Source organism: Chinchilla lanigera, unplaced genomic scaffold, assembly GCF_000276665.1.
Source record: "Chinchilla lanigera isolate Chin_1 unplaced genomic scaffold, ChiLan1.0 scaffold00015, whole genome shotgun sequence".
NCBI classification, from domain to species: Eukaryota; Metazoa; Chordata; class Mammalia; order Rodentia; family Chinchillidae; genus Chinchilla; species Chinchilla lanigera.
Window position 1 is genome coordinate 2,197,470 of NW_004955416.1, and position 19,186 is coordinate 2,216,655.

At 39.0% G+C, this 19,186-nt stretch overlaps 1 protein-coding gene across 1 annotated transcript in view; it reads right to left on the minus strand.

The window, feature by feature from the left end:
• Positions 1 to 17,520: 17,520 nt before the first annotated feature.
• Positions 17,521 to 19,186, minus strand: part of Aqr (aquarius intron-binding spliceosomal factor) — a gene marked incomplete in the record, with an annotated part of 89,935 nt that continues 88,269 nt past the window's right edge. The window contains 1 exon segment of the mRNA XM_013512621.1: positions 17,521 to 18,359. Within this exon segment, the coding sequence (XP_013368075.1) occupies positions 18,021 to 18,359 (339 nt within the window).

Genomic DNA, 19,186 nt, shown 5'->3' on the forward strand with positions numbered 1-19,186 from the left:
TACGCTTACCGTTGGCATCCATGTGTGTGCTCCCTCACCTCCCCCAAGGGCTTGCTCACCCAGGCCTTCCTAGTGACTACATGAGTGACTAGGAGAGGGGAGAGTGGCGGTCAGAAGCAGATGTGATGCTGAGGAGAGAATGAGTCAGTCTGCATGTGCTGAGTTCTTGGGGGTCTGAGTCACTGAAAAGCAGGAATATGTGGCATGGAAGGAGGGCAAACTTTCCTGGGCAGGATGTCCAAACGGGCCAAATGGCTTTTCCACCACAGCCGCTCTGTTCTTCCAGTGGCTTTTATTTTTATAAATCTTCTCTCAAGAAATGTCCTGATAAACTTATTAGCCCTCACTCCTAAAACACTGACACGTGCAACGTGTCAGCCAAAATGAGAAAGGATCCTGTGCCACAGGACCGGCGCATTTTGTGTATCAGTAAAAAGAAGAAGCTATTGAGAACACATTTTCCTAACTCCTCCCATTCCCAACACCTCCTACGTGGCTTTCTGATCTGATGAGCTGGCTACATACAGCGAATTTGAAAGGCATTCAGCAAAGGTGAACAGAAAAATTCCTTGTGACCAACTGTCCATTACTCAGAAAACGTAAGTAGATCAGATGTCTCATTCCTGCACCCTCCAAGTAAGTAGCTTGGTAATCACAATGTTACTGTATAATGCAAAAATTTCCAAATAGAACTCAACTGAAATCTATAAATACACATGATTAAGTCTTCAAATATAGCACTGCTTTCTTTTCATGGGGGCTATTTCTGTGTGGTGATTGCCTGGCTGATATGCAATTTCAGAATACAAATGGCTTTTCTCCGTAACTAATGGGAAACTTGGCAAGATTCTGCACAGCCAGGCCCTCTCCGTGAAGAAGTCTGTTAAACTGCTGGGAGTGCTCTTCGAAATTACATAAGCAGAGCTGACAAGAGGCAGAAGTGCAACTTCACATCCTGCTAGCATGAAATAGTGTTTGTTTAGTTTTTCTCGTGGTACTAGGAGAATATCAGCTTTTCAGAATTAAGTACTAAAATGACCATGAGCACATATTCCCATTACTCTAAATCAACTACACTAAACTAGAAATCAGGAATAAATTCCATGGAGAGTTCTCTGACCCTGGATTCATAAGTAGCTAAGAAAAAGCTTAAATAAGAGGGATGTACATAAATTCATAACCATGGTGACTAAACCAGATGCCTGATGCAGAAACCTCTGACTGTCATTAGCAAAATACTGACCAAGGGTTTATCATCTTCCCCCAGTATCGAAGAAAGTGGACTTAGGATTATAAGGGGCCCTCAGCACTATAAAGTGACTTTTCTAACATCTCCACAGAGAGCAGAATGCACCTTCGGGTGAGGCTTCAGGCCAGTTTGAAAAATATTATGAAATACTTATATTTAGAAGTTTAGAGAATTATGGATTTTTGATTCAATGTTCAAAGGTCAGTTCTTTCACTAATTCTGTGGCTTTGGATAAATAAGACTTAGAGAAGTCTTCTGATTTGTACCGTGGGGTTTTGAAGTATTACCCATGTCTCTCTGTAACTGAAAAGGCATGGGGTAGAGATAAAGCATGGGGAAGTTCAGCCTCTGATACATAATAAACACCTAGCAAGACAGAGACATATTTAATGTTTTATCTGAAATCCTGTCTGCAATCTCATCCTTTGATCCAAGCCTTCCGCCTCTGGTTCCATTGCCCTTCTTTCTGGAGGATCTTTTAAGAACAAGGGCAGACCAGGTGTGGAGTCAGTCAGCTGGTATTAGAACCCGAGTAGATGGTGAGATGCCAAACCTCGTGTGGAAGAAGCTGATTATAGAGGAGTCGTTCATTTAAACAGAGGAGTAAGGATGGGGAAACAAAGCGAGGAACTAAAGCAGCAAACACGAGCCAGAAGCTGTGCTGGTGTGAAGCTTGGGAAGGTTAAATTGCAAAACTGCTCTCTACTGCGACCCCTTCCCAGACCTTGTACTTAATTTTAAATTTGTAAATTTAATTTTTAAATAGGAACCTTAAAATCATTTGTTCTTTGGACCCAACAGCATCTGCAACTGTGCCTCTACTCTGAGCGCCACCTGCAGCGGGGGTGACCCGAAGCTGTAGACCACAGAGCCAGCCATGGAGTCTGATTTTCGCCACCTCCTCAGGGCTGGTCAGAGGTCAGAGTGAGAGGTGCAGCTGAGGTGAGCGCAGGTTTCCTGTGGGAAGAGAAGAGCCAAGTCATATTAGCATGCGGTGGGGTCTGACCACGCTGGTGAGGAAGGGTGATTCTGCAGAGACAATTCAGTGAAGGAAATGGGACATTACAAAAGTAGGCACAATGAAATAGTAAATCAGTGCTTTTCAAATGTACTTCAGTCTAACCAGGATGAATTACCCCGACCCACACTATTACCAAGACAAACTTTTAAAAAGCTGATAAAATTAAAGAAAAAAAATCTGGAAAACGTCAGAAACCTGCCAGAACTGGAGAGAAGGAATCCCAACTCTGCACACTACTTTACCTCTAAGAGCTGTTGGTAAATCTTGAGTTTGGATAAACAGCTGAGATACCAACAACTGCAGGTAATGTGAGGAAGGCTGGGTAGATAAAAGTGTAAGTCTGAAGTTGCCAGGACAACTAGAACTTGTAGAATCAAAACACCAGAGAGATGAGGTGTGCAAAATTAGGAGCCCAACATCAGCATCGTATGGGACAAAAGGCTGAGAAGCAGAAGAATGGGTGAAAAAGTAAAACAAACTTAACTTGCCAAATTGGACTCATCCTCAGAAATATGCCAGGCCTTCAGCTGGGATCTCTAGAGGGTGACATACTGGGGATCAGTGTAAGCAAAACTAGAGTGACCTTCTCTCCCCAAGGTAGCAAAGCAGCCTCAGGTCAGAGTGGGCCCAGCCAGACTGAGGTGACTTGACTCTGGCTGCTCGCAGAGGAGAAGGTCAGTCCTCTCCAGAAGGAGAAAACACCATGCAACCTTTGCAATGTTGCAAATACAATGACCAGAATTCATTAAATAACTGCAAGCCATAACAAGAAACAGGATTGAGGGGCTGGGGATTTAGCTCAGCGGCACAGCGCCTGCCTGGCAAGCGCAACGTCGTGAGTTTGATTCCTGGTACTGGAAAACAAACAAAACAAAAAAAAAAAAAAAAAAAAAAAAACAAAAACAAAACAAGAAACAGGATTGAAAGAAAAAAAACTACAAAACAGAAACAGGCGATCCAGGTGATCCAGTATCAGACATATCAAAATAATCAACGTTCAAGAAACTAGATAAGATGGTGGAGATTTCATCAAAGAATTAGAATTCACTAAGAGAGAATAGAGTAGAAATTAGAGAGCTGAAAAGTACTTTGACTAAAATTCCTAACAGTAAGTACAGCAGTGCTGAAAGCAGAGTTGGTGCGCTGGGAGGTAGACGTGTAGAAATATCCAGACTGCACCAAGGTACATCTACACAAACTGATAAATATCAAAGACAAAGGTAAAAATTTTAAAGTATATACAGTTAAAATTATCTACTCAATTAAAAGACAAACATTGTTTGTCTACTTATAAGTAGATGTTTCTCACAAAAGAAAAATCTTAAATATAGGGACATAGAATGGCCAAGCAACAGGACAAGAAAAACTATGCCATTAAAAAAAAAAAATCTAACCAAAAGAAAACGAGAGAAGTTACATAAATACACCACAAGGTAGACTTTGAGGCAGAAGCAGCACTACAATGGACATTTCCAAATGATGAAAGGTCCATCTTCCAAATGTAACAATACACTGTCAAAAGACAGGAAGCTAAAATGGCAGCATTATAGAGAAATAGGTAAGCTCCCATTTCTCAAGGGTCATGGGCTCTCATGAGGCTGCTCTTACTCTGGTCAGTTCTCAAGAGGACCAAGGGATGAGGTAATGGCTCCTTCTAAGACAAAGAGCAGGCTTGTTTGCTGCTTGCTATAAAACCTCCCTAATGTTTCTCACAGCCCACTGAATGTGCAGGATCCATCTGGGCCTGTTACTTCTATGGGTCTTGGGGCGCAGGAGGAACTGATGCAAATACACACATTGATGTCATGTGGCCGCGCTGTGAATGGCACAGCCTTTCGTTTATCACCCACGAGTCTTATGTCTTCTGTGAGAAATGCATAACTTCTTAGCAAAAGTAGGGTAAAAACAAATCCAAAGCCAACAATATGTTGCTTACAACAGAAGAATCCTAAATAGAAGGGCATAGAAAGAGAGTGAAACAAAAGAAAAAGAAAGCTGGTGTAGCTACATACATAACAGAAACAGATTTTAATGTAACAAACCTATCTTGAGTTAAAAAGAGACAGTACTAAATAATAGTCTATCCATTAGGAATGTCTAATAACTCTATATTTGTATGCTCTTAATACCATAGCCTCAAAATACACAAAGTACAATTTAATAGAACTAAAATAATGAGTAACTTACAATCATACTGGGATTTTAAAAAGTACTCCTTTCTAGGTAACTGACAAAATAGATTTTAAAAAGACATAAAGAGCATGAACAAAATGATTCCCTCTCCCTCTCTCACATACCTGCACACACAGATGAACACCCACACTGCCCAAAATCTTTTCAAATACACATAGAATATGTATCATGCAATTCATGGTGAATTTCAAAATCATATCATCATGCAGAAAATGTTCGCAAACTATAGTTGTAAGACAGCTAGAAATTAAATACAAAATTCCCACATGCTAAGAAATTGAGTAAAATATTTCTTTAAAAAATGACGTCTTTGAAATAAAATTCAAACATAACCTAAAATTATTCACTTAAACGTAAGCAATAACATAAAATTAGCCATTCGAAAGTGAGTAATTGTGTAGCAATACTACATTCCCAATGTTGTGTGACCATCACATTTATAAAGTTCCAAAACATTTTCAATGAAAACAAGACAAAAGAAATCACAATGGAAATTAGGGAACACTTTAAACTGGATGTTAAGGAAAGTATCATATGGAATATGTAGTTGTGCTATGAAAATACTATCTACTGCTTTTGCCAAAGTATGCCTGAAAATTCAGCTGAAAAGGACAAGTTACTAAAAAAAAATTACTAAAATCGACACATAAAATAGAATAGTTGTAAACTACTAAATAAATTCAATCTAAAATTTAAAATAATCCCACAAAGAAATCTCTGGTCTTAAATATCTTTAGCTGTGAATTGTTACAAGGTCTTAAAAAAGGGATAATTACAATTTTATAAAGATGTCTCCAATGAATAGAGGAGAGTATGCATCTCACTTTAATTTAGGTCAAAATAATTTTGATACTCATTCTAACAAGAATAAACAGTAATAATTAGTAATTACTTAATTATGACTTGTTATTAAATAATGATTAACAGCATGCTATTAAAGAATTAAGTTATAATTAATAATTGCAAACATCATAAACATAGATACAAGAATCTTAAACAAAATATTAGTAACATTGAAATTATTTGTACAAGCATAGGAATGTAGTTGTTTTAATGTTTGAAAAACTGATGTGAGACTTCTGCTGATCATGAAGTAGTAATCTATTATCCCACTATAATCAACTACAAAGCCAGACAAAAATATAAAGCTTATAGGAAACAACCCATTCAGGCACTGAACAACAGGAAATAGGACTGTGATCCTGGAGAGAAAGAAATAAACAAGATGAACCATATGATTCCCCTGGCCTCTGGCCAGCAGTTAATTTCCAAGTTGTAGCATTTTGAAGGAGAACCTAAGGAGAAATTCTCAGATTTCAAGGCAGAGATTTGGAAAGGCTGAGCTGGGTAGAATTTGTGGGCAGAGTAAATGAAAGGAGGTATCAGGCATAGAAAGTGCTCTAGAATCTGAAGTGGGGTCCTCTGAAGTGTGGGCTGAATATGATTTGGACATGCATGGGGTGAAACCCCATGAGATAAAGCAAGGAATAACTGTCTGAGTGCTGTAAGCTACACAACTTGCAGAGCTCACACTAGAATAGGAAATGTTTACCTCTCTACTAGTCATAGTAGAGAGACTTCACTGCAAAACCGGGGCATCCAATAAAATCACAAAAAGGTCACAACCTAGTAATAGAGTTAAAGTAGCCCTACAGTAAAGGTACTGTATACCTACATAGCAAAGCTTGAAAATGTTACTGAAAATAGATGCAGTCCACAAGTGACTGCCTGCTGGACAAACTTCAACACTCTTCACAGGAAGAAAACAAAATCTACACTCTCAACAACATAGCATTTGTGACGTACAGCATAAAATAAAATTTACTAGGCACATGAAGAGTGGCAATTTATAACTCTAAATGGAAGAAAAATACATCAATAGAAAAATAGATTCATGTTATTTACTATATTAACAACATAGAAGATAGTAGCATATGATTATCATGATGGATACAGAAATATCATTCCTCCTAATTCAACATTTATTCATGGTTGAAATCTCAAACACCTAACAAATTAGGAGTAGAAAAAAACCTCTTAACATCTGTTAAAAATATATACAAAAATCTGTAGCAAACATTATATTTGATGCTAAAATATTAAAAGTTTTGCCTCTAAGATTGGCAAGAAATAAAGATAGTTGTTCTTGACTACCTCTATTCAACATTAAACTGAAGCCCTTCATCAGGTCAGTAAAACAGAAAAAGAAAATAAAATACATTGATAAAAAAAAAAACTGAAGAAAAATAAAATCGTTATTATTTACAGATGACAAAACTATATATGTAGAGAATCCTAAAGATCTACAACTCTGAGGCTGCAAAGGGTGGAGTCCTGCTGCTTCTTGTGATGGCCTCAGGTCATCTTTCCTATTCTTCTGTTACTTCTCATTAATCAAGATCTCCTCTGCTCTATCTTTGCAGTCCACAGCTTTACTGGATCTTCCTTGCTTGCCAAACTTAAAATGCTTTAAGTCATTCTGTTGGCCTCTTTGTTCTTGATTCTCAACATAGATCTGACTAAAAGCCCCTAAGAGTGGCCATGCCACCCTCTCAACATTCAACTGCCCTAAAATTTTTTCTACACATTTAGTCCACTGTCCTTAATCTTAGTCTCAGGGAAAGGCTCTGGACATGAGCAAAATGTAGACAAAGTTTCTGCCAAGGAGTAACACATATCATCTGGAGTCCAACAGCCAATGCAGCCCTTCTTCCCAGCAAAAACCTCCCAAATCTAGTCTTTACTAGCAGGAATTGCTGAGCCAGTTTAGTTAAGCTTGTAAACTTAAGTTGACACAATCAATTAACTACTACAGCAGGAGAGGATGTGGTGATACCGACTCAGCTCCAAATTCTCTACTGATTTCCACCAGAGACCTCTCACTCCAGCTCCTTTTACTGCAGGGAAAATCCTGCGGCCACCTGTGTTTTTTCCACAAGCCTCTCAGTGAGTACATCTCTGTACTGCCTCTGACCAGGGTACCACTGTTTCTCTGCCTGCAATCTTTTTTGGTTGCTCTCCCAAGAGTGTTGCTCTCTAACTTGCCAAATTGGTGCTGTCCCAGGAGTCCTTGCCTTCAGCAATTCCCAGCGAGGCTGTTGGGGGTCTCCCCACACAGCTTGTGCTGGAAGCACAGCACTCCCCGTGTATGCGGAAGGAATGGGCCACTATTTCTGGATAAGTTTAGCCTCTCCTTTCCTCAGGATCCCACCACTCCAAGAAACTGCTCACCTGCACTTGCACACAGAGTCACTGGGCCACAGAGCTACCAGCACTCCAATTCATATCCCTGATCAGAGTGGCATATTTGTTTTCAAATTCCCGATGCCCACTGCCAGTGTTGTCTCAGAATCCACTTTGGAGTTCTCAGTTTCTCAGAAGCTCTGGCTTTCTAGTGTCTCCCTCACAGTGATCCTCTCCCCAGTGGGGAGGTGAGAGTGATCCGGTGCCTCTCCATTAGACAGACTGCTCCTGAAGTGCTGCCTCACTCCCAATCCTCTCCTAGGATGGTACGTATGCCAGACCAGGTGTGTAAAAGGTGTCATCATCCAGTAGTGTTCCTACTTTCAGTTCAGTTTTCTCCAGGGATTTAGCTCAGTGGTACAAGTGCCTTCCTGGTGAATGCAAGGTTCTAAGTTCAATTCCCAGTACCAAAAAAAAAAAAAAAAGTCATGTAATTCGGTGTTCTCTACTGCTCCCACCTCAGGATACCCACTTTTCCCAGGTTCACAGTTCAGAATGTAATCTCTTGTTGCCATATGAAGTCAACAACAATTCTAAAATTTCCAAGGACTAAGAATGGCCTATAATCTTGAAGAATATAGCTAGAGGATACACAAACCAGGTATCAAAGTTTATTCTAAAGCTACAGTGAGTATTGGCCCTCGAAAGGGAAAATATACCAATGAAACAAAGAGATTGCACAAACAGATTCACACATTTATGACAAAAATGATGCAACCCAGTTAAGAGAAGGATGCCTTTTGAAAAAAGTGCTCAATTAATGTACTGACCTAACTAGTGTATTTTAATAGGTAAACATGAAGAACACTTTCTATATGATTCCAATTATATCAACAACAAAAAAAACAGGCCAAACTAATACAGAGATGTGATGATTGTTTTTCTTTTGTAGGGAATAGCAAAAGTACAGGGACCAACAGGGAAATTCTAGCAGCTTGCAATATTTTATTTCCTGATTTGGGTGATTATTACACAATTGTGACCTCTTAATTTTAAAAAGTAAGCTGTTTACCTATGACTTATACACTCTTCTCAATGTGTAGTATGCTTCAATCAAACTTTTCAACAGAAAAAGTGGTTTGCATATGGCTGGCATCAGATCCAAAGGGAGTTATCCTGTTAGCCTGAAATCCTTCGCAGAAACTATTGAGAATAATATGCCAAGTCTGCATTTTATGTGTGTGTGTGTGTGTGTGTGTGTGTGTGTGTGTGTGTGTGTGTTACTATGGACTAAAGGGCATTTGCACTGTTACATTCTCAGCCCATTTTACTTATTTTTAAAACTTTAATACAGAGTCTTGCTGAGTCACCAAGTTGCTCAGCTGGCTCAAACTTGAATACTCCTGCCACAGCCTTCCAGAGATCTGGGGTTACAGGCATGTGCCACAATGCCTAGGTCATTTTGTACATCACTCCACTATGCCTGCTGACCTCTAAAAGCCACTTTAATGGGAAAAAAGTTTATTAAGCCAAAATTTTACTTTTACAATAATTTTTAGAGAAGTTGATTTTGGCCATCAGATTTGATCAATTTAAAGCCAAAATTACATCCAACTGCTGTAAATCACTAAAAAGCTCCAAAGAAAGCATGAAATAAAAATATAAATACCATTTTCAGCCAAAGCAGAAAACAGTGAACATTTGTATATTCCAAAATAAGTGAAAAAAGCTGCCAAAAGTTAAGAAGATCTGGCACAAATGAGCAAATGCAATACTAAAGAAGATGGAGGCCAAGGGTGCGGGGGAAACAATATGCAGACAAACGTGTAAGAGGAAAACTCAGAGCATCAGCTATCAGAGTCAGCACTACACACTTCTCTGAAGTGTTGTATCAAGAAGATACAAAGCTTTGTTAGCAGCAGCTGGATCAGAGAAATTCCCTAGACTCAGTTTGATTCTAAGCAGCGCAGGATGTGGAAAAACTAGATGGAGACATACATAAATAAGTTATATGTAGTTACGGCCAACAGAGAAAATACTTCTCTGGTGCCTAGCCCAAACAGAATTTTTTTCAGCTGCCCTTCAGGAACTATCCTGGAAAATCCAATCTCCTTCAATACTGAGTAATGTAAAAAGAAAATCCATACCAAATATAAGTAAAGTAGTTCTACAACCAAAAAGTGTTATCTGGGCTTGGTGGTGCATGCCTGTGACTCCAGCACTCTGGGAGGTTGAGGCAGGAGGACTGCAAATTCAAGCCCATCCTGGGCAACTTAGTAACTTAGCAAGACATGTTTCAAAAAGAAAAATAATGAAGGAAAAACGAGTGGGAAAGCAGATTGAGGATATTTATAATCTCATTTGTAGTAGCTCAGGGCTAAAAACTATCATTTAAAGCTGTTAAATTATGTTACAGAATTACAAGTATATTTATTAATACAAAGATAATCACTAAAAATTCATAATATAATTGGCTAAAATTGAGAACTGGAAAAAAAGAGGGGGAAGAAGAAGATGGAATATGTTAACTGAATTTCTTATACTAGAGAATAAGTAGAATGAGGGTATTCTATAAAGAAAGGGAGCTACGAGCAAATAGTTCCCTGGGTTCCCTTCTCAAAGCAAGTCTTTTAAAATTATTTGCCCTTTATACCCTTTAAGCCTACAAAGGGTGGGATCTAGCCAATTCCTAAGATGTCTTTCCTATTGTCCTGATAGAAACTACTTGACTTCTTAATGCTAGCCTTTTCAGCAACCACATTCTCCAACATCCTGACTTTAAAGGTAATTCCTTCCTGGTGAAACTACAAGCTTTTCACATCTTCTTTTTGCTCCTGATTTTCATTGTAGATCTGGCTAAAAGAAGCCAGTATTACTCATGCAACAGCCTGAACATTGGGCTGCCTTGAAATTTCCTCGACCGATTAACTAGTCTACCACCTTTAAAATTAGCCTCTGAGTCTTAGGACATGAGTAAGACAGACAAATTTTTTGCCAGGCTGCAATTTCCAAGAGTCCTCATTGCCAGCTGGAACCACATGAACCTGGCCTTTAGTGTTCACATTCCTACCAGTATTGCAGTCATTCTAGTGCTGATCAGAATCTCTCATCACTCTCTGCATACAGCATGTTAAGGCTCGTTTGGCTGCTATCTCCAAACCTTGCCAAATTTCTCCCACAATCAAGTTCCAAAGGCTTTTTCAAACTACATGGCCAAGACACAGTTACAACAACCTCAGTTTTGCTAATGAAATTCGTCAGTTTTTCATCACTGGAACAAAATACATGACACAATTTAAAGGAGAGGTTTATTTTGGCTTATGGTTTTCAGAGGATTCAGTCCATGGTTAGTGGGCTCCAAGGCAGAAATGGCATGATTGAAGGGCATGGTAGAAAAATGTTGTTCACCCCATGGCAGTCAGGAAGCAGAAAGAGGAGGTGGGGAGAAAAATACACATCTCCATGTCACACACCCAGGAGAGCACCTCCAACCAAGCCCCTCCTCCTAACAGCACATTTAGCTACTGGACTCACTGATGGATGAGTTTACTGATGCATACAGTTTCCGCATGATCCAATCACCTTCTAAACACCTGTGACCTTGGGGGACATTTTTATATAAATGATAACACTTTCTATCTTGATTTTGGCAACCATGTCTTCTCTGCTAAGTTAACCCTGGTAGGAAATCTTTAGTAGGTTTGTCTTATATAAAACATTGAAGTGTTTATCCTATCTTAATCTGTCTCAAGCAAATAAATTTCAAGAACAACATTGCAAATAGGAAGGAAACCAAGGGATGGACAGAAAGGGGGAGACACTAAGGACATAAAAAGAACTTAGATGTGTTATGAACATGTATCAATTTCCCAAAATGAATTTAATCATTATGTAATGCAAAAAAATTGAAAGAAAAAAATTAAGAACAGCACGTTAAGGAACTTGCCTTAAAGTCATACGTCTAGTCCTAGTTCAACTAACTCTGGTGTCTGTTCTAGGTAAATCACCAAATGCCTTGATGTTCTCATTTATAAACCAATGGTATTGCTTCTGGCTTTGTTGCTTGGTACATAGCAGACATTCAATGATCTACAAATACACAAGAATTAGAGACATCTTCCAACTTTTTGTTACACTGAAGTTAATTCACTTCTGTGAAAGGTAGTCAAATAGCAAAATGAAATGCAAATGAAACCAGTCTATTCCTCTTCTATTGCTATGCTTGAGGCAGTCATAGAAGAAATCAGCCAGCACTAGAAGATGACCCTAAAAGCAAAGGCGGTAATGAGAATACAGTAACACAGTTAATGTTAGTTCCATTTGTGAATAACTGAGCTAAAAAGGAAAAACAAACAAAAATGGTCAAAATGAACCAATGAACGGAAGTAGAAGAGCTTTTTCTTTGTTTTGCTTTAGTACAAATAATTGAACTCAGGTCTTATATATGCAAGGCAAGTGGTCTACCACTGGACTACATCTCCAGCCCTTAATATTTTGAGACAAGGTCTTGCTAAGTCACTAAGTTGTCCAGGGTGGGCTTGAATTTGCCATCTCCCTGCCTCAACCTCCCCTAGTGCTGGGATTACTTATGTTAAAAGTGTAAGTTATTTGTCTTCTACTTTAGCTACCATTCTGGCTTTAAATGGTATTTTATATGAGTAATTTCTGTCTGGAACGATGGACTTTTAAAAACAGCTTCCTACATTCAGCTTCTCAAAAGAGCTTTTATACTAATCCATGCAACCTCCCAGGAAAAGATGCTACCTCTGAGGTTCCTGAACCTAGACTAAAAGACAAAGGTTAAATATAGAGTAAATCAAAGAGAGATGAAAAGGGATTTGACCCATAGTCATTTCTGGGGATCAACCAAGAAAAAATTCAACATGTCTGATTATAATATGACTTTGGGGGTCCTCTGAGTTGAAACATTTTGTAGGGAAATTGTACTCTTTTTATTGCTATCTTTTTTTTTTTTTTTCTCCGGTACCGGGAACCGAACTCACGACCTTGCGCTTGCCAGGCAGGCGCTTTTGCTGCTGAGCTAAATCCCCAGCCCCTGTACTCTTTTTATAATTGTCTTAATTTTCTTCCATTCTTTCTAGGCCACCCCTACTAACTATATTAAATATTTCTTTTCTCTTTTTGGAATCTGAACTTATGAAATAAAGAACAGATAAAGAAAATAAGATGCATTGGAAATCCAAACTGTTATAGTATGGTAGGAAAGAAAAAGGTAAGCTTTGCATGAAATTCTGGAGCCTCAAATGAGAATGTAAGCAGAATGTTTAGTGACCTTTTCTTAGGATGTGCACATGAAGGAATGTCATGGTACACTGACTAAACTTTCATTAATTTGCATTTTCAGAATATTGTTATTAATGCCACATGACACTTCACAAATTACACTATAATACTACATTCTGTACAAATCACTCACCTCTGGTTGCCTTTTTGGGCTGTTACCTTAACCTCTGTTCTCTTACAGGAAAAAAAATGTACTTGGTCTTTATTTTCTACAGAGGGTACAAGTTTTTGCTGAGCAATGATGCTGGCTCTCAAGCTATGTTCTGAGGATATAGCTACTACATAATTTTAAGAGGGGTGGGGGAAGACAATTCCTATGGTCTAATCCAAAGTTTGAGAAATACTAAGTTAAAGTTAAAAATGATTCATTCTAGCAGCAGTACTCAAAACCTTTAATTCACTAACTATGCATTGCGATCTCACAAAAGGGGAGTAATTTATTTTGTTGCTCAAATTTATTTGATCATAGAATATGCTTTTCAGAGATTTTTCTCACAACTAGTGTTTTCTATCATGTATGTTGAGAAATAATGGGACCAAACATCTTGATACATTTAACACGCACGGTTACAAAACCCACAAAAGTTTAAGCGGTCACTGAAGTAAGTAAACCCAAAAGGTAGAGGATTAAGGAAAGAAAGCTAGCACACCATCAGCAATAACCACGCTGCATTCTGAGCCATGCTCCAAGGACTAAACTAGAGTTTATCCCTAAGAAAGTTTCCATATTCCATTTAATTAAAACTCACTTGGCCCCATCTAGGTATCTTCCAGAAAGAGCTTAAGACACCATATTACAGTAATAATGCATACCACATTTATAGCAGCACAAGTCATCACAGCAAAGTCTGTACGTCCCTCAAGAGATAAATGGACAAAGAAAATGTGGTATTTGTACATAATGGAGTCCTACTCTGCCATTAAGGATAAATTTGAGTCATTTGTAGGAAAATGGATGCTTACTGAGACCAAAATGCTAGTGAAATAAATCAGACACACAAGTTTAAATATTTCCTGGTTGCTTCTGTATGGGAAACCTGAAGTATAAATACATAAAGTGCAAAATAGACAAATAATAGGAAGTAGGGAGACAGGTACTTTGCAAGTGGGAAGGGGACTAAGAGACCGAAAAGGGGAAGGGAGAACAGGGAAAGTGATGTAAAAAGAATTATGATGTGTTGTATACATGTGCAACTTCTCGTGAATGTAGTCACTACGTACAACAAACACATACCACTAATAAAAGTAAAAATTTAAGAACAACACAAATCCACCCCATTCGGGCACTAACCAGTATTAGGCCATGAAGTATTCTCACGTATCTTCATTTCGGTCCTGAGCTCAGTACAGCTCCAGTTCTGTTATTCTTAAATGTCCATTAACATGATTGCCTAACAATTACCAAGGCTAACTGCCAAGCACTTTCCATAGGAAGCAAGAGGCACTGTTTAATTGCTCTTCCAGTTTGTGCAAAAGGGTCAATATGTCCTTTTTAAAAAAAAATCTTTTGTATGTTCTTGTAATTGAAGAAACATCTGTAAAAACACTACTTGAATGACTGCAAGATAGGGGAACATTCCAGGCATAAAGCTAAGCAAATGTAACAATATAGATCTGAGGGTGAGGCAGTAAAAGATTCGGAATTGACAGGCTCCATCTATAAGAAGCACGATGGGACCTGATGAATTCCCCAGTCACACTGTTTTTCTAGAATTATGATTTCTGCAGAGACCACCATCAGTGTTACAATGGACTGATTCCAAGGTCTCAATTAGTAGACTTTTATTTTCAGCAGATCTGCAAAGCTCACCCAAGTGTCTCCTTCATCATCTTCCCTGCTCCCAGAAAGCATCAGAGCTAAGAACTCAAGTCAGAGGAATCAACTGTCAATATCCTGTCACAAAGCTTTAGGAAAACAAATGAGAAGAGGATTAGTACTGAGCACCCTGGTAAAACCCCAAACAGATCTCTTCCCTGTTTTACAGATTAAGAAAACTGTGGCTGAGCGAGGTTATGAAATCTGTCTAAGGTAAAGCCAAAGGCTGATAAGCAAATTAGGCAAAATCTGAGTTAGGCCTAGTGAGTCCAAAGTTTGTTTTACAAGGTTGAGCTGTCTCGTCATTAAAAAACAAAACTCCATTTTTAATACAAGCACAAATGACCCACTTTTGCATTTTCTCTTGGTCTTTAGCAAAACATCTCAATTTTTATCATCACATCAACTTCAAGAGTCCTGATAATGTTTAGATCTTCTCATTCATTTGCCCAAATCAACGGGGTTATTTATTTTCAGCTGCGGATAATGAACTTTCCTAACTCAGCATTTTGTGGGGGGAAAAAAGTCTCCATACTTGAATTGCTTCATTTCATGCTCATTTCTTGGTGTACATCTTCCTGATCTCCTTTTAAAAATAGACTCCAAAATCATGACATATTCAAGTATGAAAGACAGGCTGGGAGCACTGGGAGCACAGATCCGAAAGCCACATGGCGACCGCACCTGTCTGCAGTCACTGCACATCCAACAGAAAGTTCCACTCTGGGAAGCATCCCTCCTATATGCTTGATTTAAAATATACACCAACACTGCCTTGGGACTGCGGATTTGGATTTTATGTGTCTGTCTCAGTTGACATTAGGGTTGAGTTTCTTTATTCTATTCCTCATTATTTAAGGAAGTAAAATTTCTTAAAACTTTTAAAAAAAATTCTATGATTCTATCTCAAAATTAAAAAAAAAATTACAAGGGATGGGGATGTGACAAAGGCACTCTGGGTTCCACCTCTTTAAAAAAAATACCCGCTATTCTTTAGTCAACTGCAATTCACGGGCCTTCCCAGTGAAAAAAAAATTTAAAGTTAAAATCCCACTGTCATTATTAACTTTTTAATTCTGTTGACAGATGTTTGCTTTTACTGTGTGGTAAAAAACCAGTTGGCAAAGGAAAAAATGTAATGTAGCTTGAAAAATAGTTTACTTGAGAAATCTGCCTAATAGTTTGCTTATTTTGCTTGCAGGTATCGTAATTTGTATCCCCGAAAGGGTAAAGAGAAAAATCAATCTTTTCCAGGAAAGACAGTAATACAGCAAAGCTTCTTTCCCTCTTGCTTAGCCCGATACCACACATTCACAAATGAAAAACAATTCCGTGAGTGCTATTCCTCATACAGATGCCCACAACACCTGCTTCCAAATTTTCATGTCAGATATTATGTAACGGACTTGCTCCTTACTCTGAAAACAAGCAAGGATTTCCTAGTAAGGTTTCCTCGCCTTCACCCCCTTATCTTCTTACTTCTTCCCATCTCCTCACACAACCTGAAAACAAGTGCTCTCATGCAGCAGAACACATGGCTGAGCTGGACTCACACCTACCACTGCCCGGATGAGTGGGTCAAGCACTAGTCACTCAAAAACTGACTTGACTATCTACGTTTAATTTCCTTACAAATTAATCATTCTTTCAACCTGTCAGGACCAGATTCCAACAGTAGTGTAGTTCCTGCTTATTTCTGCAGATTCCCTGGGCATGGTCAAAACTTTAGGTAGATATAATACAGTCCACATCTTACCCATGCTAGCAGGTAACTTTTCCCCCAAAATAGGGAAAGGTGGGTAAATTTTCTCTCCACATCTATATGTACCCATCACTTTTTTCCTGCTCTGGCCACCATGCTCAGGTTCTTTATAGGCAGAGGTTACTTGTTGGAAAGTATCCATCACACTCACTGTTGATTCTACCACTGTAATCTCACTGATGTGATGACAGCTCAGTAATCTGAGATCAGTGTTTCTCAAAACAGAAAGTATGTATGAATCACCTGAGGAACTCTGTTGAAATACAGATAGATTTAATAGGTTTGGAGTAGAGCCCACACTTCTGCATTTCTAAGAAACATCAACCTGATACCCTTGCTGCTGGTCTGCTAATTGCATTTGAGTAGCAAGGTCTTAGTACCTTCCACCTTCCAGATCACATTTGATCTGAAAGTCTCCTTCTGACTGGTTATCTACCATGAAAACTACACCAGGCACAGAACTCAGATGCTCTGCACTGGGAGACTCCTACTCCGCACAGAGGAGTGAAGTTTGCTGACTACTACCCAGACTCAGCGTCCTGCATCCTGCCCAGAATGACTTCAGTCTTCTGGGTTAGCTACATGACAAATCCTGTTTTAGCCTCACCAGCCTCATCTACACTGCTCTATCAGCAACACAAACATTACAACTGTAAGGAACCTGTCCTAACCATGAGAACCTGATTCACCAGGTCTGAAGTGGGTCGTACAGATAAACAAATACTCCAGGTCAGGGATGGTAAACCTTTTAGAGACGAGTGCCCAAACTGCAACCCCACACCCACTTACTCATCACCAAGGGCCAACATTGCAATTAAACGTGAAAACTGAGGTTTTAGTTTAGAAAAAATAACTGTTATCTGACGCTGTTGGGGTGAGCTGGCTCACGTGCTGACAGGGAGGGCTCTGTGTGCCTGCTGCACCATGAGCCATAGTTTCAGTGCCACTGCTCTTGGTGATCGTAATACATTCTCAGATTCTGTGCAAAGAAGTACAGATGACCTCTTTAATACAATGGAGAAACTTTATCTTACAGCTGTTAATCCTTGTGGAAAGCAAGGGAAGTGAAAAAAAGCAACAGAACTTGAGCATGATGTCAGAGACAATTTCCTCCTAATTTGGACCCTGGCACAAGGGCATTTATGCTTAAATCCAGCGTGTTCTATCTTTTTCCTCTGGAGAAGTCTACTAGAAACATGAAATATGTCTTATGTGTTCTACAGAAAATTATTTTAATGTGCATATTGTTACAGATATATTCAGTGATCAAAATGTGTGTGGAATGGTTCTTTGCCTTTCTGATTAAACAAATGAAACAAAAGTTGTCCATATACAACTTTTAAAGATATGTACAAGAAATGTACATAACAAGAAAACCAATTAACAATGACTGAACATCAGTTGGTGCCTTTTAAATAGTAGGGGCACAGGTAAAATATAAAAAAATAACTTCATGAATGAAATGTCCTTCCCAAGAAAGGCTGCAGTTTGGCTACTTGGTTTCTTCTAGGGTGGGTGTGGCATCTTGAGGGGTGGCAGCCTCTGCCAGTGGAGCAGCCAGTCCTGCTGACACTGCAGCCATCTCACACAAAGCAGGGATGACTTCTGTTGGACTAGGGCTCATCTCAGTCTGATCAAGGGTAGCCTTAGCCTGACTAGAGGTGGAATCAGGCTGAGAGGCTGGGGTCTCTGGACTGCAGCTGGCATCTGTTGGACTGGGTATGATGTCATCTTGAGCAGCCACGGCCTCTTCTTCTGTTTCTAGTTCTGTCTCCTGGCTTGGAATTTCCTCTCCTTCTTCTACCATAGCAGGTGGTAATTGTAAGAAAGTCTAATTTAAAAAAAGACACCAATATGAGCCCAAATTAAAAAAAAAATACAAGTTTCTCACCTTAGCAACATCCTTTTAATAGATCATGCTTACTTACCCTGGTGTTCTCGGAAACAAATTGGCATTTTATATACAGATTTTACACCTCTCCTAAAAATGACCTAGATTCTGCTAAAATCAGGGAATTCACCTATATATATGTCACATACTAATGATCATAGTACATACTAAATCTTTATAAAGTAAAACAATATGAATCGGAACGTGCTATAATGTGAGAAAAAACAGTGGCTGATAGGACTGACTGCCACACTAACTCAAAAGCCCATTTCAAAGAAGGAGCCCTGTCAGGAGCCAAGTCCGAAGCCTGTCACAGGCGAGGAGGAACAAGGCACAGGCACCCGTCTCAGCGAACCAGAGAACCGGAGGAGCTCTCTATGCGCAGCTTCCTCTGATGCCACTGCAGTCTGCAGCTAAGCCACAGTGTCTCTCTTTGTGGTCTTTTTAGTTTGTCAGAAATTTAAATTTTTTAAAGAATCACAACATTTTTTAAAGAATGGCAACAAAAATATGAGAAACAGCAAAAAAGCTAGCAAAATGTGTGCACGGTTTGTGTGTGAAAAACTAAAACACTGATGACAAAACTCAGACATCTAAATAAACAATGAGCTGTATCATACTGATAGAAAGGAAGACTCAATATTGTTAAGATGCTAATCTCCACAAAATGTCCCCGAACAATTCTACCACACAAAACAGCCTACTTAAACTGCACCAAGGTTTTAGGGGCAGAAATTGGTCAGCTGATTCTAAAATAGAAAAAATAT